This window comes from Solea senegalensis, linkage group LG5, assembly GCF_019176455.1.
Source record: "Solea senegalensis isolate Sse05_10M linkage group LG5, IFAPA_SoseM_1, whole genome shotgun sequence".
NCBI classification, from domain to species: domain Eukaryota; kingdom Metazoa; phylum Chordata; class Actinopteri; order Pleuronectiformes; family Soleidae; genus Solea; species Solea senegalensis.
Genome location: NC_058025.1, coordinates 7,272,902 through 7,291,030, shown reverse-complemented (window position 1 = coordinate 7,291,030; position 18,129 = coordinate 7,272,902). Strand labels below are relative to the sequence as shown.

The following is an 18,129-nucleotide window of genomic DNA, read 5'->3' as shown; positions in this document are numbered from 1 at the left end:
CAACATGCAACTGACTCCCCTCCAGCTCCGCCACTGGTTGTGGGGACATTGTGTCTGGTCCTCACAAAGACTTGAGTTTAGAATTAGGTTAAATTAGGGTGAGGTTAAGGGTTAGGGTTAGACACTGAGTTGTGATGGTTAAGGTTAGGGTAAGGGGTTAGGGAAGGCATGATGTCTATGATGTGTCCTAATTGCCAGAGACACCACAGATGCGATATTATCACGAGTATTTTTGAAATCATATATTGCGTTTACACCAACTCTCATGAGTGTGTGCACTTGGCGCTATCTAGTGGTCTGAAACATGAATTGATTTTTGATTTTTTTTTTTTTAATGCTAATCCACAAATGGTTTAATGTTTATTTGTAACATCAGTTAAACAATGAAATACTTGGTGTTTTAAAGGCAATATATCACCATGCAAAATATTGCCATGTTTCACTGTATCGATAATGTGTCCTCAGGATTAGGGTTAGGGTCTATCCTATAGTGACATGTGTGTACTTGTATTTATTATTTATTTATCTTTAGGACAATTTCTGGCATAAACACTGACCTTGTAAGGGCCATTAGTCCTCATGGATACCAAAACCTGATCCCAATGAGGAACTGGTAAAGTTTAGGGCTAAAATTTTAGGGTTAGGGATTAAGTGGTTATCGTTAGGTTTTAGGGTAGAATTCAGTGTAGGTCTAGGTTAGGTTTGTGGCAGCTGTTTAAATGTGTGAATGATCAAATGAGTAAAGGGTTAGGAGATGCATTAGGACGATGAATATCCTCACAATCGTTCAACAAAACCCCGAAAACTTGTGCATGTGTGTGTGTGCATGCATGTGAGTGTGTGTGTGTGTGTGTGTGCCGCACAGGTGGGTGTGTTGATATGATCAGTTTCTCACCTCAGATCTAACAGCCAAACACACACAGGTGTGTCTCCAGTCACTCACTGTCTCTTGTCCACATGAATGTCCTGTTGCCTTGTTTTCCCCTTTCTTCTTAAATGTAGGTAGAGCTTCATTTATGTTTGAGCTCACTCTGTGTTTCTCTCCCACTTGCTCCCTCTGTCCGTGTGTGTGTGTGTGCTATGAGGGGATACCATTGTAACTGAAAGGGCACAACAATGTCAATCCCCCATAATGCAATGCTCCTGCCAAATCCAAACGGCATGCCCCCATTTCACACAGTCAAGGTGCAAACACACACACACACTAGGGACAGTTACCACAGAAGCCAGTGTGACTGAGACAAACATGACTGAGGCGTCAAAGAGTCTATTCTACCTTCCTATTATCTATCTGTGGACCGGTAAGAGTTTTAAAATCTCTAACACGTCATCCTGATCTTGTGATTTGTTGTTTCTAACACTGAAGATGTTGACTGGGAAAGAAAGTGTCTCAGTTTTTGACACCTGGTGCTTGGAATAATTCACTGTGTGAACGTCATGTTGCAGTCTGAACAAGATTAAACGTCTGGTACAGATGTGGGAGTCCAGGTTCTCTGTGTGCAAGTGTATGAGCAAGTTTTCATGTTTTCTGACCGTTACTGGAACTGTTCTCCTGCAATCTGCAATCTGACCAGGTCTCTGAATGGGACTAACTAAGAATCCATCCACCTATCTTCTACTTTATCCTCCAAATTGACTGAAGTAACTACTGTGTAAATTATTAATTTTGATTTTTATAATTAATAGGGACAATGCACATCTGCCCCAGAGTTAGATATGAGCTAATCTACAAAGTAGTAATCTCTATTAAGGGCTTGTTAGGGATTGTAGCATAAATACAAAGAGGATGTTGTGATTTTGTTTAATGCTGTTAATGTTTTATACTTTTAAGTCAATAAAACTAATATATTCTTCTCCATGTGATCATGGACTATAATGTTCTGGTATTATATATTAAGATTTGAAACATTAACGTTCAGTGATGTGCACAATCCCTCACCTTCCTGTGATCAGGAGGGGTGAAAGGTCACGTCCTGGCATCGCTGGGTCCCCCGGTCCACTTGACAGGGGAAAGGCTCGGTTGGACTCTGCTGGTTTGTATGGTCAGCGACTTCCGGCGGGGTCACCTGGAGGTCAGCTGGAGGTCACCGTCAGAGGACCTGGCGCAGACTGCGCCGAACAGCGTGGCTCTCAGCAGGAGGCGCCGCGGCCACGGCCCCGTGTCCATAATCACGGTGGTGACCAGGGACTGGCCGTCGTACAGCTGCTCTGTGACTAAGAGACGACGTCCAAAGGTCAACAGGCGACACCACATCACCTCGTCAGGTGGGACAAAATGGTATTTTGTAATAAAGAAGTTTTATTATCATAACACCATCTTTTTCCTATGTAATCAACATTTAATTATGTGGTAAAAACAATGGGACTAAAATAATCTCATTTTCACACGGTTACCATGTTATTTCCAGGATATTTAATTGGAAACAACATAGTATTACTGTATAATCACCACTTAATTTGTATAGCTACAATATTAATGTTGGATAAATAACAGTGAATAAGCAGTAGCCTCGTCATTGACAAAAACTACCAGTGTAATTTACCTTTAATCCCTCATTTTCCTTTCTGTTTTTACCACAACCACAACTTCTTCACCCCGTACACTCTGCAACTATAGAAGGTGCACACATTGTGATAAAGAGAAATGAAGGGCTATTGCATAATAACTGTATAATATACAGTATTTTACACACATATATTAGATTTCCCAGCTCATTTCATCAATGTTTCTTTATTTTTTTATATTTCCAGGTCATGAAGGCAAGGTTTGCTTTGAAGAGAAAGAGATAAACGGTACATTTAATTTTTCCCCCCCCCTGTAAATAAATTGTAACTCCTGTTGCACAGAAATAGTTCCTTCTGCTTCAGTCTGTGTGGTTTGACCTGCAGATGTTGTCATGTGGACGAACACGGTGGTCGTCCTGTCAATGAGGCTGCTCCTCATGAAGATCGTGGTCTTCAACACTCTGATGACGACGTACGCAGTTATTAAGTGGTGAGGGGGCTTTGTGCTTTGTCTTCAAATGAACGTAACCGTGGGTTTCTTGGACTCATTTTGAGTCTGTGTGACTTTTCAGACGGAGAGCCTCTGACATGGAACACGAGACACATGAGGGAATTGAGGATGATGATGCTCCTACTGTCCCACAGTGAAATACTCTAAATCGCGCCATTTTCAGAGCCGTCGACACACACCGACATGATGCCAGGTGTGATACAGCGCTGGCTGTGGCAGTTTGAGAAGCTAACGTTGGAATCTGTTCAAAACCTAACCTCAGACAAATGGGTTACAAATACAACGTTGTCTATTGTATGTACAGCATGTTTGTGTTTGTGTGTGTGAGTTTGTACAGCATGGCCACTAATCTTTACTGAAAATTGAGAGTGTAAACACGGCTTACGGTAATTGAACGTTTATAAAAATGTTTTTTTATTCTTTGTTAGAGTAACTGTAACAAAACCCAATTTCACACGGGGATTACATTTCTCAGGGATTAGATTCTCACATACTTTTTCCTGTGAAGGTTTTACACCAGCGGTGTCAAACTGGTGGCCCCCCAATCGATTACATGTGGCCCACCACTTAATGTCATGTGTTCAAAAACAATTTAATACTAAATGTGTTTGTTACCAGTATGTTTTTATAATAGTAATAAGACATTTGCTTGTAATTATCACAGTATTAAATGTATTGCCTTCAACATTAAATGACATTATTAGTTGCATATATAAAAGCCTGTTTGGTGTTTTAATTACAGTTGTCCAGATTTAATTCTGTTTTTGAAATTCATAGATTTATTTTGCATCATACAAAATAAATTCCCCAAAAAGATAAGTTGCTCTCTCATCATCCTCCTCTTCCTCACACACCGCTATAGTGACATCAGATTAAGACAGAGCGAGAGATACGGTGACTCTCTATGTATTATTATTTAATTTTACTACACTCTAATCACACACCCTGGTTTATACAGTGGAACAGTATTTCTGATAAGTACCACCAGAGGCAGCTTGTGTACCACAGTTTGAGAACCATGGCTCTAGATGGAAATTGCATTAGCAAAACTCCCTAATATAAAATGATTACATACTATTAATAAAATAACTAACAGAGAGTAAAATAAAAACACTTGCACACAGTTTTGTTTCCTCATTTTTTTTCCTTTTTTTGAGCAGAACACACATAGCAACAGAGCACCACTAGGTGGCAGTACAATCACATCTGACATTTCTTTTTTAAATTATTATCCAACAGCAAGAATATGGAGCTTAACTTCCTCTACAGGACACTACGTTCATAAATAAGTTAGGTATTTCAAACACTGACCAGTCAACTCTTCACCAAACTGACGCTCACACGCGATGTACGAGGTCACAAAACAGACTTAAGCTTAGAAAGCAAAAAACGAGGGGAGGCGTCATCGTCGTCGTACGTACGTACGTACTACGGGATGACAAATATTGTATGGAAAGCTCACAGTTGAAGGGGTTGGCATTTAAAACAATCACTTCCCACCAACGTGATGAAGGACTGTAGATGTATCCCAACGTTTCTTCTGTGATTTGCAGTGTTTTGTCTTCACTCCAGTCTCGTACACATACCTCAATAAGGAGAAAAATAGTCTACAGTAGTTAAGTGTAAAAACAGAGGGGAGAGTGGGAGACTGTGAGGAGGAGGAGGAGGGTGCTGGTCTGGTGGTGAGTTGTGATTTCCTTTGTACATAAAAAACCATCTATCATCCATCTTTGGCTCAAATGATATAACACAAGCTATCCAAACAAAGAAGCAGTGCTGACACACAGCCTCCTGGCAAAGAGAAAACGTTACCTCTGATGTGATTCTCAGGTGAAATTAAAACAGATTCAAGCACGTATGTCACCAGCTGCTTAACGAAAACACACACACACACGCACGCACAGTTGAAATCAGGACTGAGGAAAAACAACACATATGTACAGCAAGAAAAAAAAGAGTAATGATGGCATTTGCTTTTACACAATACATTCAACAGAAATACTCACATTGACTTGAGACGCTGAGTCAAATCAGCCACTGAAAGAATGATTCATTTGAGAAAACTGTAAGTCGGCTGACTTTTTTTTCTAACCCAAAAAGTGAAGCGAGTCTGCAAAAGCGTTTGAGTGAAGGGAGAAAACACTGATGTGGATTTGTAAAAGGAGAAAAAAATCAAAATAAAGTGCTTCCATTAAAACAAACATCCTCTGTCTGAGGTATTGAAGAAAACTCACATCAAATGGCACAACAAAAAAAAACAACTCTACGCCATTACACTGTGCACTGAAGACAAAATGAAATATTTACAGTTTGTGGTGTTTATCCACACACACACACTTCACCCAGTGTTCATGTCACTGCACATCGTGTCCTATTGAAAGGTGAAGACGGACGCGCGAGCCGCCGTCGCGTCTCCATCACGTCGTCGCCTCCAGGCGGCTGATTGTTGCAGGTCAGACGTGGTCAGTGTCACTCGTATCTGCCACCACAAAAACTGGAACCTGTCATGCCTGCTGTTTAGTATCTGCATGATGAATCAGTGCTCTATATCAGTGCTCAGCAAAAACAAAACAAACCAAAAACACACTTTTGTTGCTAGTGCACAGACATACACAAGCCCACACGCACACAGGCGCACAAGACGATTTCCACTCCCACTCTCACATCAACGCCAAACTCAGAGCGCACAGTAGAAGGAGGGGGAACCGGTGGACAGGCTGAAAATCAGAGTGTAAAATGGAGGTGGCAGAACCGCTGGGGTAGATCCTCCACCTGTCCTGGTGTGGGTGGAGACTCTCCATGTCCTTCTGGGCGCTGTACGCCGCCACCGTGAAATTCGCATCTCCGGTGGTCAAGAGATCGAACACGCAGGAGAGGAAGTAAATGTCCTGCACCTCCAGCTTCTCCCTGCAGAGTTGCTTCGCCCCTTCCACACTGAAAACCTGTGCAGTGCCGTAGGGGTACGCTTGTGTCTGTGAAGAGAAGCTGGGCCGACGCTGCTGCTGAAGCTGGAGGCCGAGAGCAGGAGGCGAGAGAGGCAGGGGAAGATGCCCCGCTCGGTCGATGCGTTCTCCGCTGGGGCAGCCGTTCAGACACAGCTGCAGGTCTTGGGTGGCGTCGTAAGCCTGAGCCAGCTCCTCCGGGATCCGCACCGCCAGGGTCAGGTAGCGTCCCAGTTGGCGGACAATTACGGTCACGCCGATGTAGCCGGCGTGCAGCTCGACGTGGTTCCCCGGCGTGCGCTCAGAGATCCACAGAGCTCGCATCCTCCTGGTCGCGCCGTCTACGTCGGATAAAGTGTGGATGGGGTCGCCGCTGCTCACGGTGCCGTCGTCAAACGCAGCGGGCAGGTTGTCGGTGACGGCCTGGTAGACCCTCTGGTCTGTGCAGCCCTCATAGGGCTTGAAGATGATGGTGATCTGTAGTGCACGTGAGAGAGAGACATTGGTTATAGGGACTAGAAACTGTATAACTTGTAAAAATCAACAAAAGTCTGTTACTTTTAAACCATTGACAGATAAGTTTGCACAAAGCTGATTTAAAGCAGTTTATTTTCAGCTCCACGTGATTAGCTCTCATGTCGCCCATGTCGACATCCCCACACTGCACACAGGAAGTGATCTGTTTTATGTCAAGTATGACAGACAACACAAAGAAGTGCCCACGAAAAGTTTTGGAAACTGTTGTTTGGCAGTTTCATGAGATAAACACCTCTTGTCCCCGTCCGCCCCTGAGCCGCCACTGTATGCAAAGAAACGCTCCCTCAGTCACGGCTGATAGTATTGCTTGACAGAGCCTGTTTTCAGATGAAGGGCGCAGCATATAAATGATGTAACATTGTATCTGTTGTATAATAATACAATTATAACAACAACTAAAGAAAAACTGCACAGCAGTGAAAAACTAAAAAAACCTGAAACAGTGCACTGCGGTAGGAATGAATTTCTTCATCATTAACTGATTCTGTTTGAGTGTTTTTTTTTAAATAAGTAAAACATGTTTGCTGATTTTCCAGCTTCTTAAATGTGCTCCATTCTGATTCTTTGGATCAAAACAAGACATTTAAGAACTATCATCATTTCCAGGTCTGATAAAAACACTGATCAACACTTTTCGAAACCTTTTGGATATTTTATGGACCAAACGAGTAGTCGATGAATCGAGAGAATAATCGAAAAATAATGGTTTACAACTGCTACAAAGACAAAGCACAGGCAAACAGAACAAAAACAACATTCACCCAAGAAACACATGGAGCTCGCACAACTTGCAGAACTAGTCGGTGGAAGTGAAAGGAACTAGTGTGATTGTCAGTTAATTGTTTCAAATATTTGCTCGCGTCATCCCGATATTCACTGTGTAATCTGAGTGATTTTAATCCGCTCCGTCCAACAAAATAAGACCTCGGAGCCATAACTTTGGGCTCGATGTGCACTCACTGTAAAGTAGAGTTCAGCACAGTAGGTGCAGTCACACAATGACGTTAAACTGAGCAACAGATTTTTAAAAAAGGTGAAGATTAGTCCCGAGTTAATGTGTGTTAAATCATTTTCGTCAGATTAATTCATAACTAAAAGTAGCCGTGGTTACAGCCCACAGTAAAAGAGCCACCCCCTCTCACACACACGCGCGTATATAAACGCGCACCTATTACACAGGTTATTGACTCTCATCACACTACATTTGAGAAATCACTAAATGGATTTTTAACAAGTTGTAATTTGACACAGCTATGCAAACATGCTGACACACGTGTGCTCACACACACACGTACACACACACGTACATACGTACACACATGAAAACACGCAGGGCGCCAGTGGGTGAGTGGAAGCAGTGGTGGATACAGGGTGTGGTGTGAGCATTACGGTTAGCACTAACATCATAGTTCCGGTGAATGGCTGCTTTGTTCACATGACAGCTGTGAGGAATGAGGCCTGGCAGGCCATTAAGCCTGGAGGACTGTTAATGTGTGTGTGTGTGTGTGTGCGCAAGAAGTGTGTGTGTGTGTCTCTAATAATCATGACTAATAACTTGCCCCACCTCTGACACAAGGTTAGACCTTCAGCTCCACAGCGTAGCAGCCCAACTATTTGCTTAATATACATGCATGTGTGTGTGTGAGTGAATGACTAAGTGTATGCATGGGTGTGTATGTGTTTTAATAATTAAAGCTATCGACTAAACTAGAGAGGGTAGACCATCGGGGGAAACATCAACATTGCTTCTTTAACACCACAAAGATCCGCTTGTGTGGCTCGACATCCTTGTGGCGGAGTGTGTCCATAAGTGTCATGCTGAAAATGGTTGTCATATGCACAGATAAGGACACACATTTATCGCACAGTGACTCACACGCACACACACATACTACATGCATTAGTAAACAGTGAGTCCATTCACACCTCTCGCTCCGTGTTATTAAAGGTCATGCAATATGCAGCCATTAGCCAAATATAGGTTTTCCAACACTTGCAACATTCAGTCAGAGGAGACAGTCACAAGATCTTTGACTCTTTGCCTCACATCTGTGAGTCAGGAGGGAGTGAAAAACACTCTGAGCAAAAGAAAGACGGGGAGGAAAGAAAAGAAAAGTAGAGCAGAGCACAGAGAGAGAGAGAGAGTCAGGGTGTTTTCCCGAATCTGTTGATACCATTTCTTTCCCCGGGACACTGTAACTTTTATGTCATTACAATCAATGGTGGCCTCTCAACACACACAGACGCACATGACACATCATAGACATAATGCAATAAACCTAAACCCATTTCTAACCCTAACCCTAAAACCAGGTCTTAACCCTACTATAAATTTGACAAAATGTCCCCACAAGGTCAAAATGTCCTCACAAAAAAAGGGTTGTATGTTTTGTGGACCTCACAAAGATATAAATACAATCTCACACACACACACATTTGTTACGGCTGAAAGATTCGGGCAAAAATACCTCATTGCATTATTTCTGATACTGCAATTATATGAATTACCATAACTGAAACCCTTAACAGTAAAGTATCACGTCTGGGTCTGATAAGATGCATAACATGTATCCTAAATTAAAAACCCTAAGCCTAAATTATAGCCATTGTGATTTGCTAATTACATCGTATAATTAATCACTCAGCTGTAATGTTTGTACGGCTTCTTAGCTGAACATCTTGGTGAGGCCACTCACAGACATAATGCATTCCCTTACCTCATCATCATAGCTAAACGTCTAGCCCTAATATGAACCTTACTCTAACCCTTAAACCAGGCCTTTAACCATGAACAGTCGTTCTGAGGTGTGACAGAAAGTGAGGACCAAAATGTCCTTGTTTCCTATGGCTATGGTCACGGTCCTCACAAGGGTACACAAACAAGCACACACACACACACACACATGCAGCTGCTCTCACTTAGGTAACTCCTAGAGTCTTAATGACAGCAAATTGGACTCAAAAAGCCCACTTATCTCTGCACCAGTTCTTCTCTTACCTTATTGGTTGCCGTCGCACTGGAGCCCGGCACCACAGGAACGTTAGTGACCTGCACCGACAGATAGTCATTATCAATGAGAGGCCAGGCTCCTTCCACCTTACAAGTCTGGAAATTGTCCTTAAACGTCCTCAGGTGTGGGTCCCCAAACAGCCCGCAGAACAGGTACCCAGGCCGAGAGTGGCTGTGGCTGTGGCTGTGGGCGTGTGCATGTGCATGCGCGTGCGAGTGCGCATGTGTGTGCGCGTGCTGGGTGCGACTGTGGTAGTTGCAGGGCTCAGGCTGGACCTCGGGGTGTGTGGAAGACGTGGGTCCATCTCTGGAGCAGTTCCTCTGGGTCATGAGGTCTGAGATGCCCAACACGGCCGAGTGAAAGACCAGATTGCCCCGGCAGGACTTGGCTGTCCTCTGGGTGCAGGCGGAGTACGCGCGTAGAGCCTTGCAAAATTCAGTGTGAAAGCCATCCACAGCCGGTGACAGGTGGGTAGTCAGGGAGACAAAGTCAGTCGTGCACTTCTGGATACGACACTGTGGGGTGACCACTTGACACTGACCTGGAGAGGACACACACAAAAGAAATGGTCAGGAGTACTGCAAGACAGTCTTATTAGGCGGGTGACTGAGCACATGTAGGGTTTACTGGATTAAGATACGCTCGAAGTAAGTATATAGTAAATAACCACCGGGGGGGGCCACTCAGCTGGTTGCAAAAATAGGTTAATTTAAATGATGGTCTATGGGAAATGTGTTTAATTCTCTCCTGAGGATGTTGTTAATAAAGTACAGCACATGAGGGGGAGACCAGTGTGATGGACAGCTGGTGACGTCTGCAAACTTCCAGTTGCAAAACCTAAACACAGCACTTGTAAAATTGAGAATGTTGAGTTTGGATTTTTATGGATGAGGTCACTATCAGTTGCCAGTTACTTGGTGTGTTGATGTCTGATCATTTAAGAGCTAACCTAACACTAAGACTAAGAGACTAATGGCACTTTTCCATTATACATTTGTTCTAGCACTAGAGCTGAATCATTACAATCAGTGAATTAAAAGGATTCGCTCACTGAATCGTTCAGAACTTCCTGCGTGACCGGAGCGCAGATTGTGTCTGACACAGTCACTGACCTGATATACGGCTGAACGGGTTGTGATTCGGCTAACGATCGCCGGCTCTCAGCAATGCTGTCGCTAAATACACCAGACTCCTCTGTTAAATATTGACATTTTAGACATTTCCTTGTCTTTTTAACTGATCTACAGTTCGGCACTGTTCGGTTTGATTCTTGTGTTGGACGTCGCGCTCATGACTCTGCCGGTGACAACACTCTCAGTGGCCGGCGGTCTGTTGACGTCACATTTTTAGTGTCAGCTCAGCTCACTTGGAACCTCAACAGAGCAGGTACTAAAACAAGTACCAGGTACCAGGTACTATCACTAATGCAAAAGCAAAACAAAAAAGAATTTGGGCCGAGTCATGCTAGAACTGTATAATGGAAAAGCGTCATAACAGAAATTTAATGTGCTCACTGAAGACAATTAAAGTTACGGTGTGAAGGCTTTGATGTGAACCGCACAATGCTACCAGCTAGTTACAATCCAGCCTAATAAAAAATAGAAAAAGAGGCAGCCGCTCGTTCAAAGTCTTGATCAATCAGCAGTGCCGCTCTGTAAGTGTAATAAATCTCGAGTGTAATAAACCAAAGAGCAGCCAGAGAAGAGATAAAGACCGTTTTCCCACACGGAGTTAGATAATACTGCTTATACAGCCAAGACGCAAGTGAAACGACATTTACAAACCCTTAACAGGTATATTATTATGGTGACAGAGATAACTAGACAATACAGGGAGTGCTTGGCATCCACGTCTACTGCTATGGTTGTGTAAAGCTTATTATAGCTGTTGATTAAACTGTGTTGAGACATTAGTGTGTGTTACAAACGACAACAAAGGAATCAAAACGACTTTGACTTGCGTGCGCGTGTGTGTTTATTGTACGTTAACAGTCGTATTGTGATTCCCCAGACCATGGATCCTCTTTTTTGACATCGTATATATTTAAATATTTATCCTGTGTGTGTGTATATAAAGCATATTTGCACTTTCTTTTAACTGTTGTTATTTACAAACTGTGTGAAGCTCTCCAATCTCGTTGTAAACTGTATAATGACAATAAAGGGCATTCTATCCTATTCTATTTTATCCTTGTGCACCAACTGTCGCTTCATTTCTGAATGTAACAAGGGTAAAAACCAGCCTTTTATATCATAGCTCATCAGAGAGAGAGACAGAGTGAGAAAGCGAGATTAGAGACCAGACCTAATGCATCAGTCACAGTACGCTCCTATTAAATTAGACCTGAGAGAGAAAGAGAGCGGCCCTGCAGTGCATGGGCAGCTACACACACACACACACGTGCAATTTGCCGTCCAAGAAAGAATGCTGGTCATGCTTTCATTAAAGGAGCACAATCTTCAGATGCTGCCACGATCTCACGGCCGAGCGAAAAAGATTTCAGTGCCTGAATCAACAGATTCCCTCAAAGTCACACCCTCGCCTACGAAGTTACCACGAGCTCATAAACACACGCACACATACGCAAACAGCACATTCCTGCTCGTATTTGTACATTGATCAGATGTGTGTGTGTGTGTGGGGCACTGAGGAGTCAAGACGCCACCATTTGGGGGCAGTAGAGCGCTGAGTTTTAGGGAATCAGGGTGCAGGTACACGGACCCCCACTCACTCACATCGTGCTTCAGAATCTCTCCCCAGCCTGTTAAATAACTGACACCACAACCCACAGACACACACACACACACACAGGCTGCCTTCCATGCCAGCCACCGCTGCTCAGACAGTCTGAACACTGAGGCCACATTGTGTGATTGACTGGTGCACCAACAGCCTCCTTCTTTCTCTCCTATCTGCCCCGCAGAACCTGAAGACCACGTCCAATTTAATCAGAATGTCTTGTTCTGATTCTGAGGGCAGTGGATCTGACTCCTGGTGTCGCTCTGGTTCAGTCACCTTGTCATCATCTTCCATACGGGTTCAGTGCATCACCACATGAGATAACATCAAAATCACCACGCAAGAATGAGAACTTAAAGATAGAAATAACATTTATGTATTGTATTTTTGATCCAAGTGGCAACTAGGGCTGTAAATTTACGCTAATTTTCTTCATCAATTCATCTTTTGATCATCTTCTTGTTCAGTGTTCTCCAATGACCAAAATGATTCAGTTATAATGATAACCATTTGTTATATGGAGCAAAGAAACCAGAAAATATTCACATCTAAGAAGCAGAAAACTAAAATGATTGAAAAAAAAACCCCACTCAAACCTATTAATTGCTTATCAAAATAGTTTGACATGTAGTAATTGACTAATTAATCAATTCATCAAAAAAATCATTGCAGCCCTGGTGGCAACTGGTAATTATGTCACCCATAAGAATCTGATCTCCTGTCTTGAAGTCACCAGATGTGTATTTTGGCCAGCGCAAAAGGACATTTTTCCTATTGAACAATACCAGCTGTCAATCACACAAGAATTGACGTCATGTGTTGTTGATGAAGACTTGAAACTAGCAAATAGGACCATTAACTCCTCAGGGAAGTGAAATCTAAAATAAAAGCTAGGCTCTTTTTCCCCATAGACCTAAAGTACAATAATCGAAAAATAACTAGCTGCCTGTGCAGTCCGCTAATTGCCTTCATTCAAACTGAGATTTCAATTGAAAAACAATGAACTGTTTCAGTCTTTGTTAGAACCTTGCTAATGACAAGCGTCAGCAGTTTCACACCAGAGCTGCTCTGCAGCTTCTCCTGCACGCTCTCTCTCTCACTCTGCTTCATAATTTAAGTATGATGTCATTTTAAGGACAATTCTTCACACTTCTTGATCGTCTAAGCTTTGTGTGTGCTGTCTTTAATAAAAAAACGTCCTCTCTCTCTCTCTGAGTATGCATGGCCACGCGTACAAAGGAGAATCCCACCTATGCATTTACATTGGAAATTTGTGGGGAATCGAATCAAGCCGGGGTCATGAATACTGAATTGACTTGACAGTATTGCTAGGAAGAGAATAAAGTCCTCATGTGAGGGCAGTTTAATACATCCACAGCCTGGTTTGTTCCATCCCCCTGGGATACATATCCAATATAGACACAATAAAACAGTCAGAAAAAGCCCACACCATTCCCTCCGTGCCCTATATCAACCTCTTTTTCACTCCATCCCCCCACAAAGTGTCTTTATCATCTCATGTATTCTTTTCTCCCGAGCGTTTTCTCTTCTGAACTCTTCATGTCATGCTTTTTTTTTTTCTTTTTTCCGTGTATCGTTTGCCCCATCAGTGCTACTTTGTTTTCAGCCAAATCTCCTGACCGGGCTCCTCACCCTCTAGTCATCTCTCACCCTCTCCTCCCTGCATCCTTAGGCACCTTCTCTACCGTCAGCCAGAGGTCAAAAGATCCACAAGCTGCATCTCCCACGGGTTTAGTGATTTTCCTCGCGTCTCACTGTCCAGCTGCTTCCAACTTCTCTGATCTCCGGAGATCAGAGAGAGGCCTCTACTGGGATCATCTCTCGAGCGAGGAGGGAATGGCTGGAGAAGTGCTTATTGATCACCTTGTTGTGTGCACTCTCACACGCTGAGCTCAAACCACACAAACTGCCCTGAGAGCTTGGAGATACGAGGCTTCGCTGGAGCTTATTGGGGCACGCACTCTCTCTCTCCCTTGACGCGGCAAACAATGGTGGACAATACAGACATTCCTGTGTGTCATCCGCATGGGGGGGTGACAGCTGGGGCAACAATGAAATGGGCATAAACCTGCTGAAATGTACACATTTGGACAAAAACAACCTCATGTTTGGGCGACAAAGACTAAATAATGCACATTCTTTCGCGTTGACGCAGACGTGGCAGAAGGTGCCAAGAGGGTCTTTAAAGAGTGGGTCTCTCTGTTCCCGTCAGACTGCGTGCAGGGGCCGTTTTGTCCCGCTGCCCGAGCCGTGTTAAACTAATTACTGAAGGTGTGACTGCTCAACAGACAGCCGCTACAACAGCCAACTCCCCCACCCCTGCACGCACACACACACACACACACACACACGAGCAGGAAAAAGATAATAAGAGCATGTTGCTCTTTGCACCAAATGAGACGTGCATCTGTGTCTTCACTAAACTTAAGCAAAGGAATTCAAAAACCGGTCCAAGCAAAGTGGTAAATAAGGAGCTAGTAAATCATTTACAGACACACACACACACAAAAGGAGTCACATTAGTGTCAGTAATCCTTACAAACACCTTATTAACCTTTGGCTTTCACAGTACAGTCTTCTTTTGTTTATCTCTCTCCTACCTGGTGTGGATTTAAACTGGAATGTGACTTTCCAGAAACAACAGGAATACAAAAACTGAAGTGAACAATGAATCAAAATTGCAGTTTAAAACAATGCAATTGGAATTGAGTTCCTCTATGACGGACAGTTCTTGCCTTTGAGCTGATTCAAAATTGTGACTCCACCACGTCAGAAACAGCTCATATCTTTAAGTTCTCGTCCTTGCGATAGAATATAGAAGATAATGGAAGACAAGTAGAGTAGATATGATATATATGATGTAGGTAGGTGATATATCTGTCCAAAAAAAGTTCATTATTATATGATCCAACAAAAAAAAACCTGGAAATGAGGATATTCTCAAATGTTTTGTCCACAAACCAAAACTATTCAGTTTTAATCATAATCTTCTTTGTTATTTGGAGCAAAGGAACCAGTAAATTCTAATTTAAGAAGCTGCTTTTTTTAATGATTCAAAACTTAATTTACATGATCCGTTTATTCCTTATCTCAGCCCAGACTTAAGTCAGTTGTGATGTGATTTTTTTAGCACTCTAAAACTGAACATTAACTGCTCTATTAATTCAGATTTACAACATTGTAAAATCTCAAATACAAACTTTCTGTAATCATATTAACATTCTACCATATTCTGCTTCCCTGCTTCTCTCTATGCAGTGGTCCGAGCAGAGCAGAGATCTGTTATGTATGGATATAAGGAGAAGTATTCAGTCACCCTCTCTATGCCTCTCCTCTCCTCCCCTCCTCCATGAGCCATTAAGGGGCAGACAGGAGAATGACGGCCCAGGAGAGAGGAGAAACTCGATCCGTGCTCAGACTGCTGCACTGCCGCTGGAGAGAGAGCCATTGTCAGGCAGAACTGGGCCTAACGCAATGATTACAAACGCTAATAACTGGGCTAATAGAGTATCTCTGATGACTGTGGGATAATAAATGTAACAGACTGAGGGGAAAGGGGAATGTTGCCGCTGCAGGGGCGCACAGAAATGTTCAAAGTGGCGCAAACTGAGTGCGAGAAAGAAAGAAAAAAATCACAGTTGACAGAGAAAAGCGTGTGTTACAGTTACCTATGTGAGCACCGCAGCAGAGAGCGATGATCAGCAGCAGCAGTGGCCGGAAACGGCGCACCAGAGACGGGGAGGCGAGGCGCTCAGCCCCGCGGCAACAGCATCCGGCTCTCCCCATCCCCGTCCATGCAGGGCCAGGAGGGGAGAGTGGTCAGACCTCCAGAGGGCGAGGAGGGGTGGTGTCCAGGCCCTCTCACCTCCTCTTCTCCTTCCTCCTCCTCCTCCTCTTCTCCTTCTGTCTCTTCTTCCTCACTCTTCTCTCCTTCCTCTCCTCCTCGGGTGCGCATTAAAGCACAGCTGCAGCGCGGAATGCAGGGCGGAGGAGTGGAGACAGAGAGAGGCAGAAGGAGAGAGGAGCAAAACAAAGTAGAAGCAGAAGTCACTCCGACAGCACTTTCACTTTCCCCCCCCTGTGTAAATCCAGTCAGGGCGCGATACGACTCCTGTTTCAGGATCACTCTGTGCTTTTCTCCCCTCGTTCCAAATTACGCACAATCACACCTCTCTCTCCGTCTCTCTCTGCCTCGCGGGGTCGGGGTTTCTCCTCCACTCCTCCCCCTTTCACTTTCTTCTCCTCCTCCTCTGCCTCACCAACAAATCAATAGTGAATCAACCAAACACTGTTGGCGGAAAACCCGCCTACAAAAGTCTTTCTAGTGAGAGGGAGAGAGAGCATTCTGCGAAACAGTGGAGAGGCCTGATATAAAACTTGTAAAACGTTGGTAAGATGCCATTAAATCACTGTGTACAAAGGGGAGAATAATGTGTTTCCGATGCAGTGTTGCCAAGCTCTGACTTATATTACTGCCACTGACTGAAAGCTATACAACACAAAGCAGAGCTCACATTATTTGTATTTTTGTATCAGTGGTTTTCAAACTCTTTATACCGAGTTCCACCTGTAAGACAATATTGAGCTGTTGAAGTAAAACCATTATCGTTAAAATCAAAGTCACTTTTTCACGGGAGGCAGATTTATTCCAAATAAAATACTCCTTTATTAGTTTTAGAAGTAAAAGTATTAAAAGAAGCTAGGAGTAAGGATTGAGCCATGGCAGCTCAGTGGTAGGGCGAGTTGTCTTTTGAACTGGAAGGTTGTGGGTTCGATTCCTGGCTCTGCTAGTCTATAATGGTGTCCTTGAGCAAGCCACTCAACAACATGTTGGAGTGTGTGAATGAATTGAATTCATATTTTTCAACTAGTGGAAGAAAGTGTTTGATTATTACATGAAACTTTGGGCATAAAAATACAATATATATATTTTTTTCTTTTTTTATGTTATGAACATAACATTTAGGAAATTAGGACATTCACTACCAAGTGGCTACATCCATGGTTGTTTTCTTGTTTTATGTCCTCTGATTTCATTTTGCATATGAAAAGATTAAAAGCAACAGTCACAGATAAAACTGGTTTGACTGGTTTACAGCAGGTCCATAGTTATTATTGTATAATAAATGTAATAAATGCAAGAAGCATCAACAGTCTGACACAGTCCTGTATTGTATTGTGTCGTAGAAGTAGGTCAGTGAACGTTATTGTTGTGGATTTTAAAAAAACTATAGTAGGTATGTATGTAGGTAGGTAGGTAGGTTATATAGGTAGGTAGACAGGTACTAGATAAGTAGGTCATATAGGTAGGAAGGTAGGTTGGTAGGTACTAGATAAGTAGGTTATATATGTAGGTAGGTAGGTCATATAGGTAGGTAGGTAGGTCGGTAGGTACTAGATAAGTAGGTTATATATGTAGGTAGGTAGGTAGGTAGGTAGGTAGGTGTAAGGTAGGTAGGTAGGTTATATAGGTAGGTAGACAGGTACTAGATAAGTAGTAAGTAGGTAGACAGGTACTAGATAAGTAGGTTATATAGGTAGGTAGGTACTAGATAAGTAGGTTATATATGTAGGTAGGTAGGTTATATAGGTAGGTAGGTACTAGATAATAGGTTATATTTTACATAGCTTAACAAAGATCAACAAAATTCTTATCTATTTTAAAAAATAATAACACAATGTGTTATTACGTGCCTTAGCCAGAATTATAGATGAGTATAAGAATATTGTGTCCAGTTAAAATGATCTCCTTTCTGTTGCTGTTTCTTTTTGTAGAACTACAAATATGGATTTGGGAATGTGTATATTGTCAGATACTACATGGTGTTTTATAAGCCTTTATGGGCGGGGCACTATTGAGTGC

General features: G+C 42.9%; 2 protein-coding genes across 3 annotated transcripts; one reads left to right on the top strand and one right to left on the bottom strand.

Moving 5' to 3' along the window:
* The first annotated feature begins 527 nt into the window (after positions 1-527).
* Positions 528-3,589, top strand: LOC122769360. 2 transcript variants are annotated; one of them, XM_044025839.1, is made up of 5 exons: positions 528-1,301; positions 1,954-2,265; positions 2,752-2,793; positions 2,890-2,995; positions 3,078-3,589. In XM_044025839.1, coding segments are annotated over exons 1-5 (630 nt in total). In that variant the 5' UTR covers positions 528-1,132; the 3' UTR covers positions 3,079-3,589. The 2 variants fall into 2 exon arrangements, with proteins under 2 accessions (XP_043881774.1, XP_043881772.1); XM_044025837.1 differs by lacking the exon at positions 3,078-3,589 and having other exon boundaries at positions 2,890-3,034.
* Positions 3,590-4,562: 973 nt separating this feature from the next.
* rgmb (repulsive guidance molecule BMP co-receptor b) lies at positions 4,563-16,473 on the bottom strand. Its single transcript, XM_044025836.1, has 3 exons — positions 15,935-16,473; positions 9,494-10,047; positions 4,563-6,435 (listed from the first exon to the last, which is right to left on the bottom strand). Exons 1-3 carry the CDS (start codon positions 16,050-16,052, stop codon positions 5,677-5,679), a joined length of 1,431 nt encoding a protein of 476 aa, XP_043881771.1. The 5' UTR covers positions 16,053-16,473; the 3' UTR covers positions 4,563-5,676.
* Between the last annotated feature and the right edge of the window lie 1,656 nt (positions 16,474-18,129).

Excerpts from the sequence above, each read along its gene's own strand:
- rgmb (XM_044025836.1), bottom strand. The coding sequence starts at position 16,052 with ATGGGGAGAGCCGGATGCTGTTGCCGCGGGGCTGAGCGCCTCGCCTCC. Across the intron at positions 10,048-15,934 it reads CTGCTGCGGTGCTCACATAG|GTCAGTGTCAAGTGGTCACC; the intron begins GTAACTGTAACA and ends TGTCCTCTCCAG. Across the intron at positions 6,436-9,493 it reads GTGCGACGGCAACCAATAAG|ATCACCATCATCTTCAAGCC; the intron begins GTAAGAGAAGAA and ends CGTGCACTACAG.
- LOC122769360 (XM_044025837.1), top strand. The coding sequence starts at position 1,133 with ATGCAATGCTCCTGCCAAATCCAAACGGCATGCCCCCATTTCACACAG. Across the intron at positions 1,302-1,953 it reads TATTATCTATCTGTGGACCG|GAGGGGTGAAAGGTCACGTC; the intron begins GTAAGAGTTTTA and ends TCCTGTGATCAG. Across the intron at positions 2,266-2,751 it reads ACACCACATCACCTCGTCAG|GTCATGAAGGCAAGGTTTGC; the intron begins GTGGGACAAAAT and ends TTATATTTCCAG.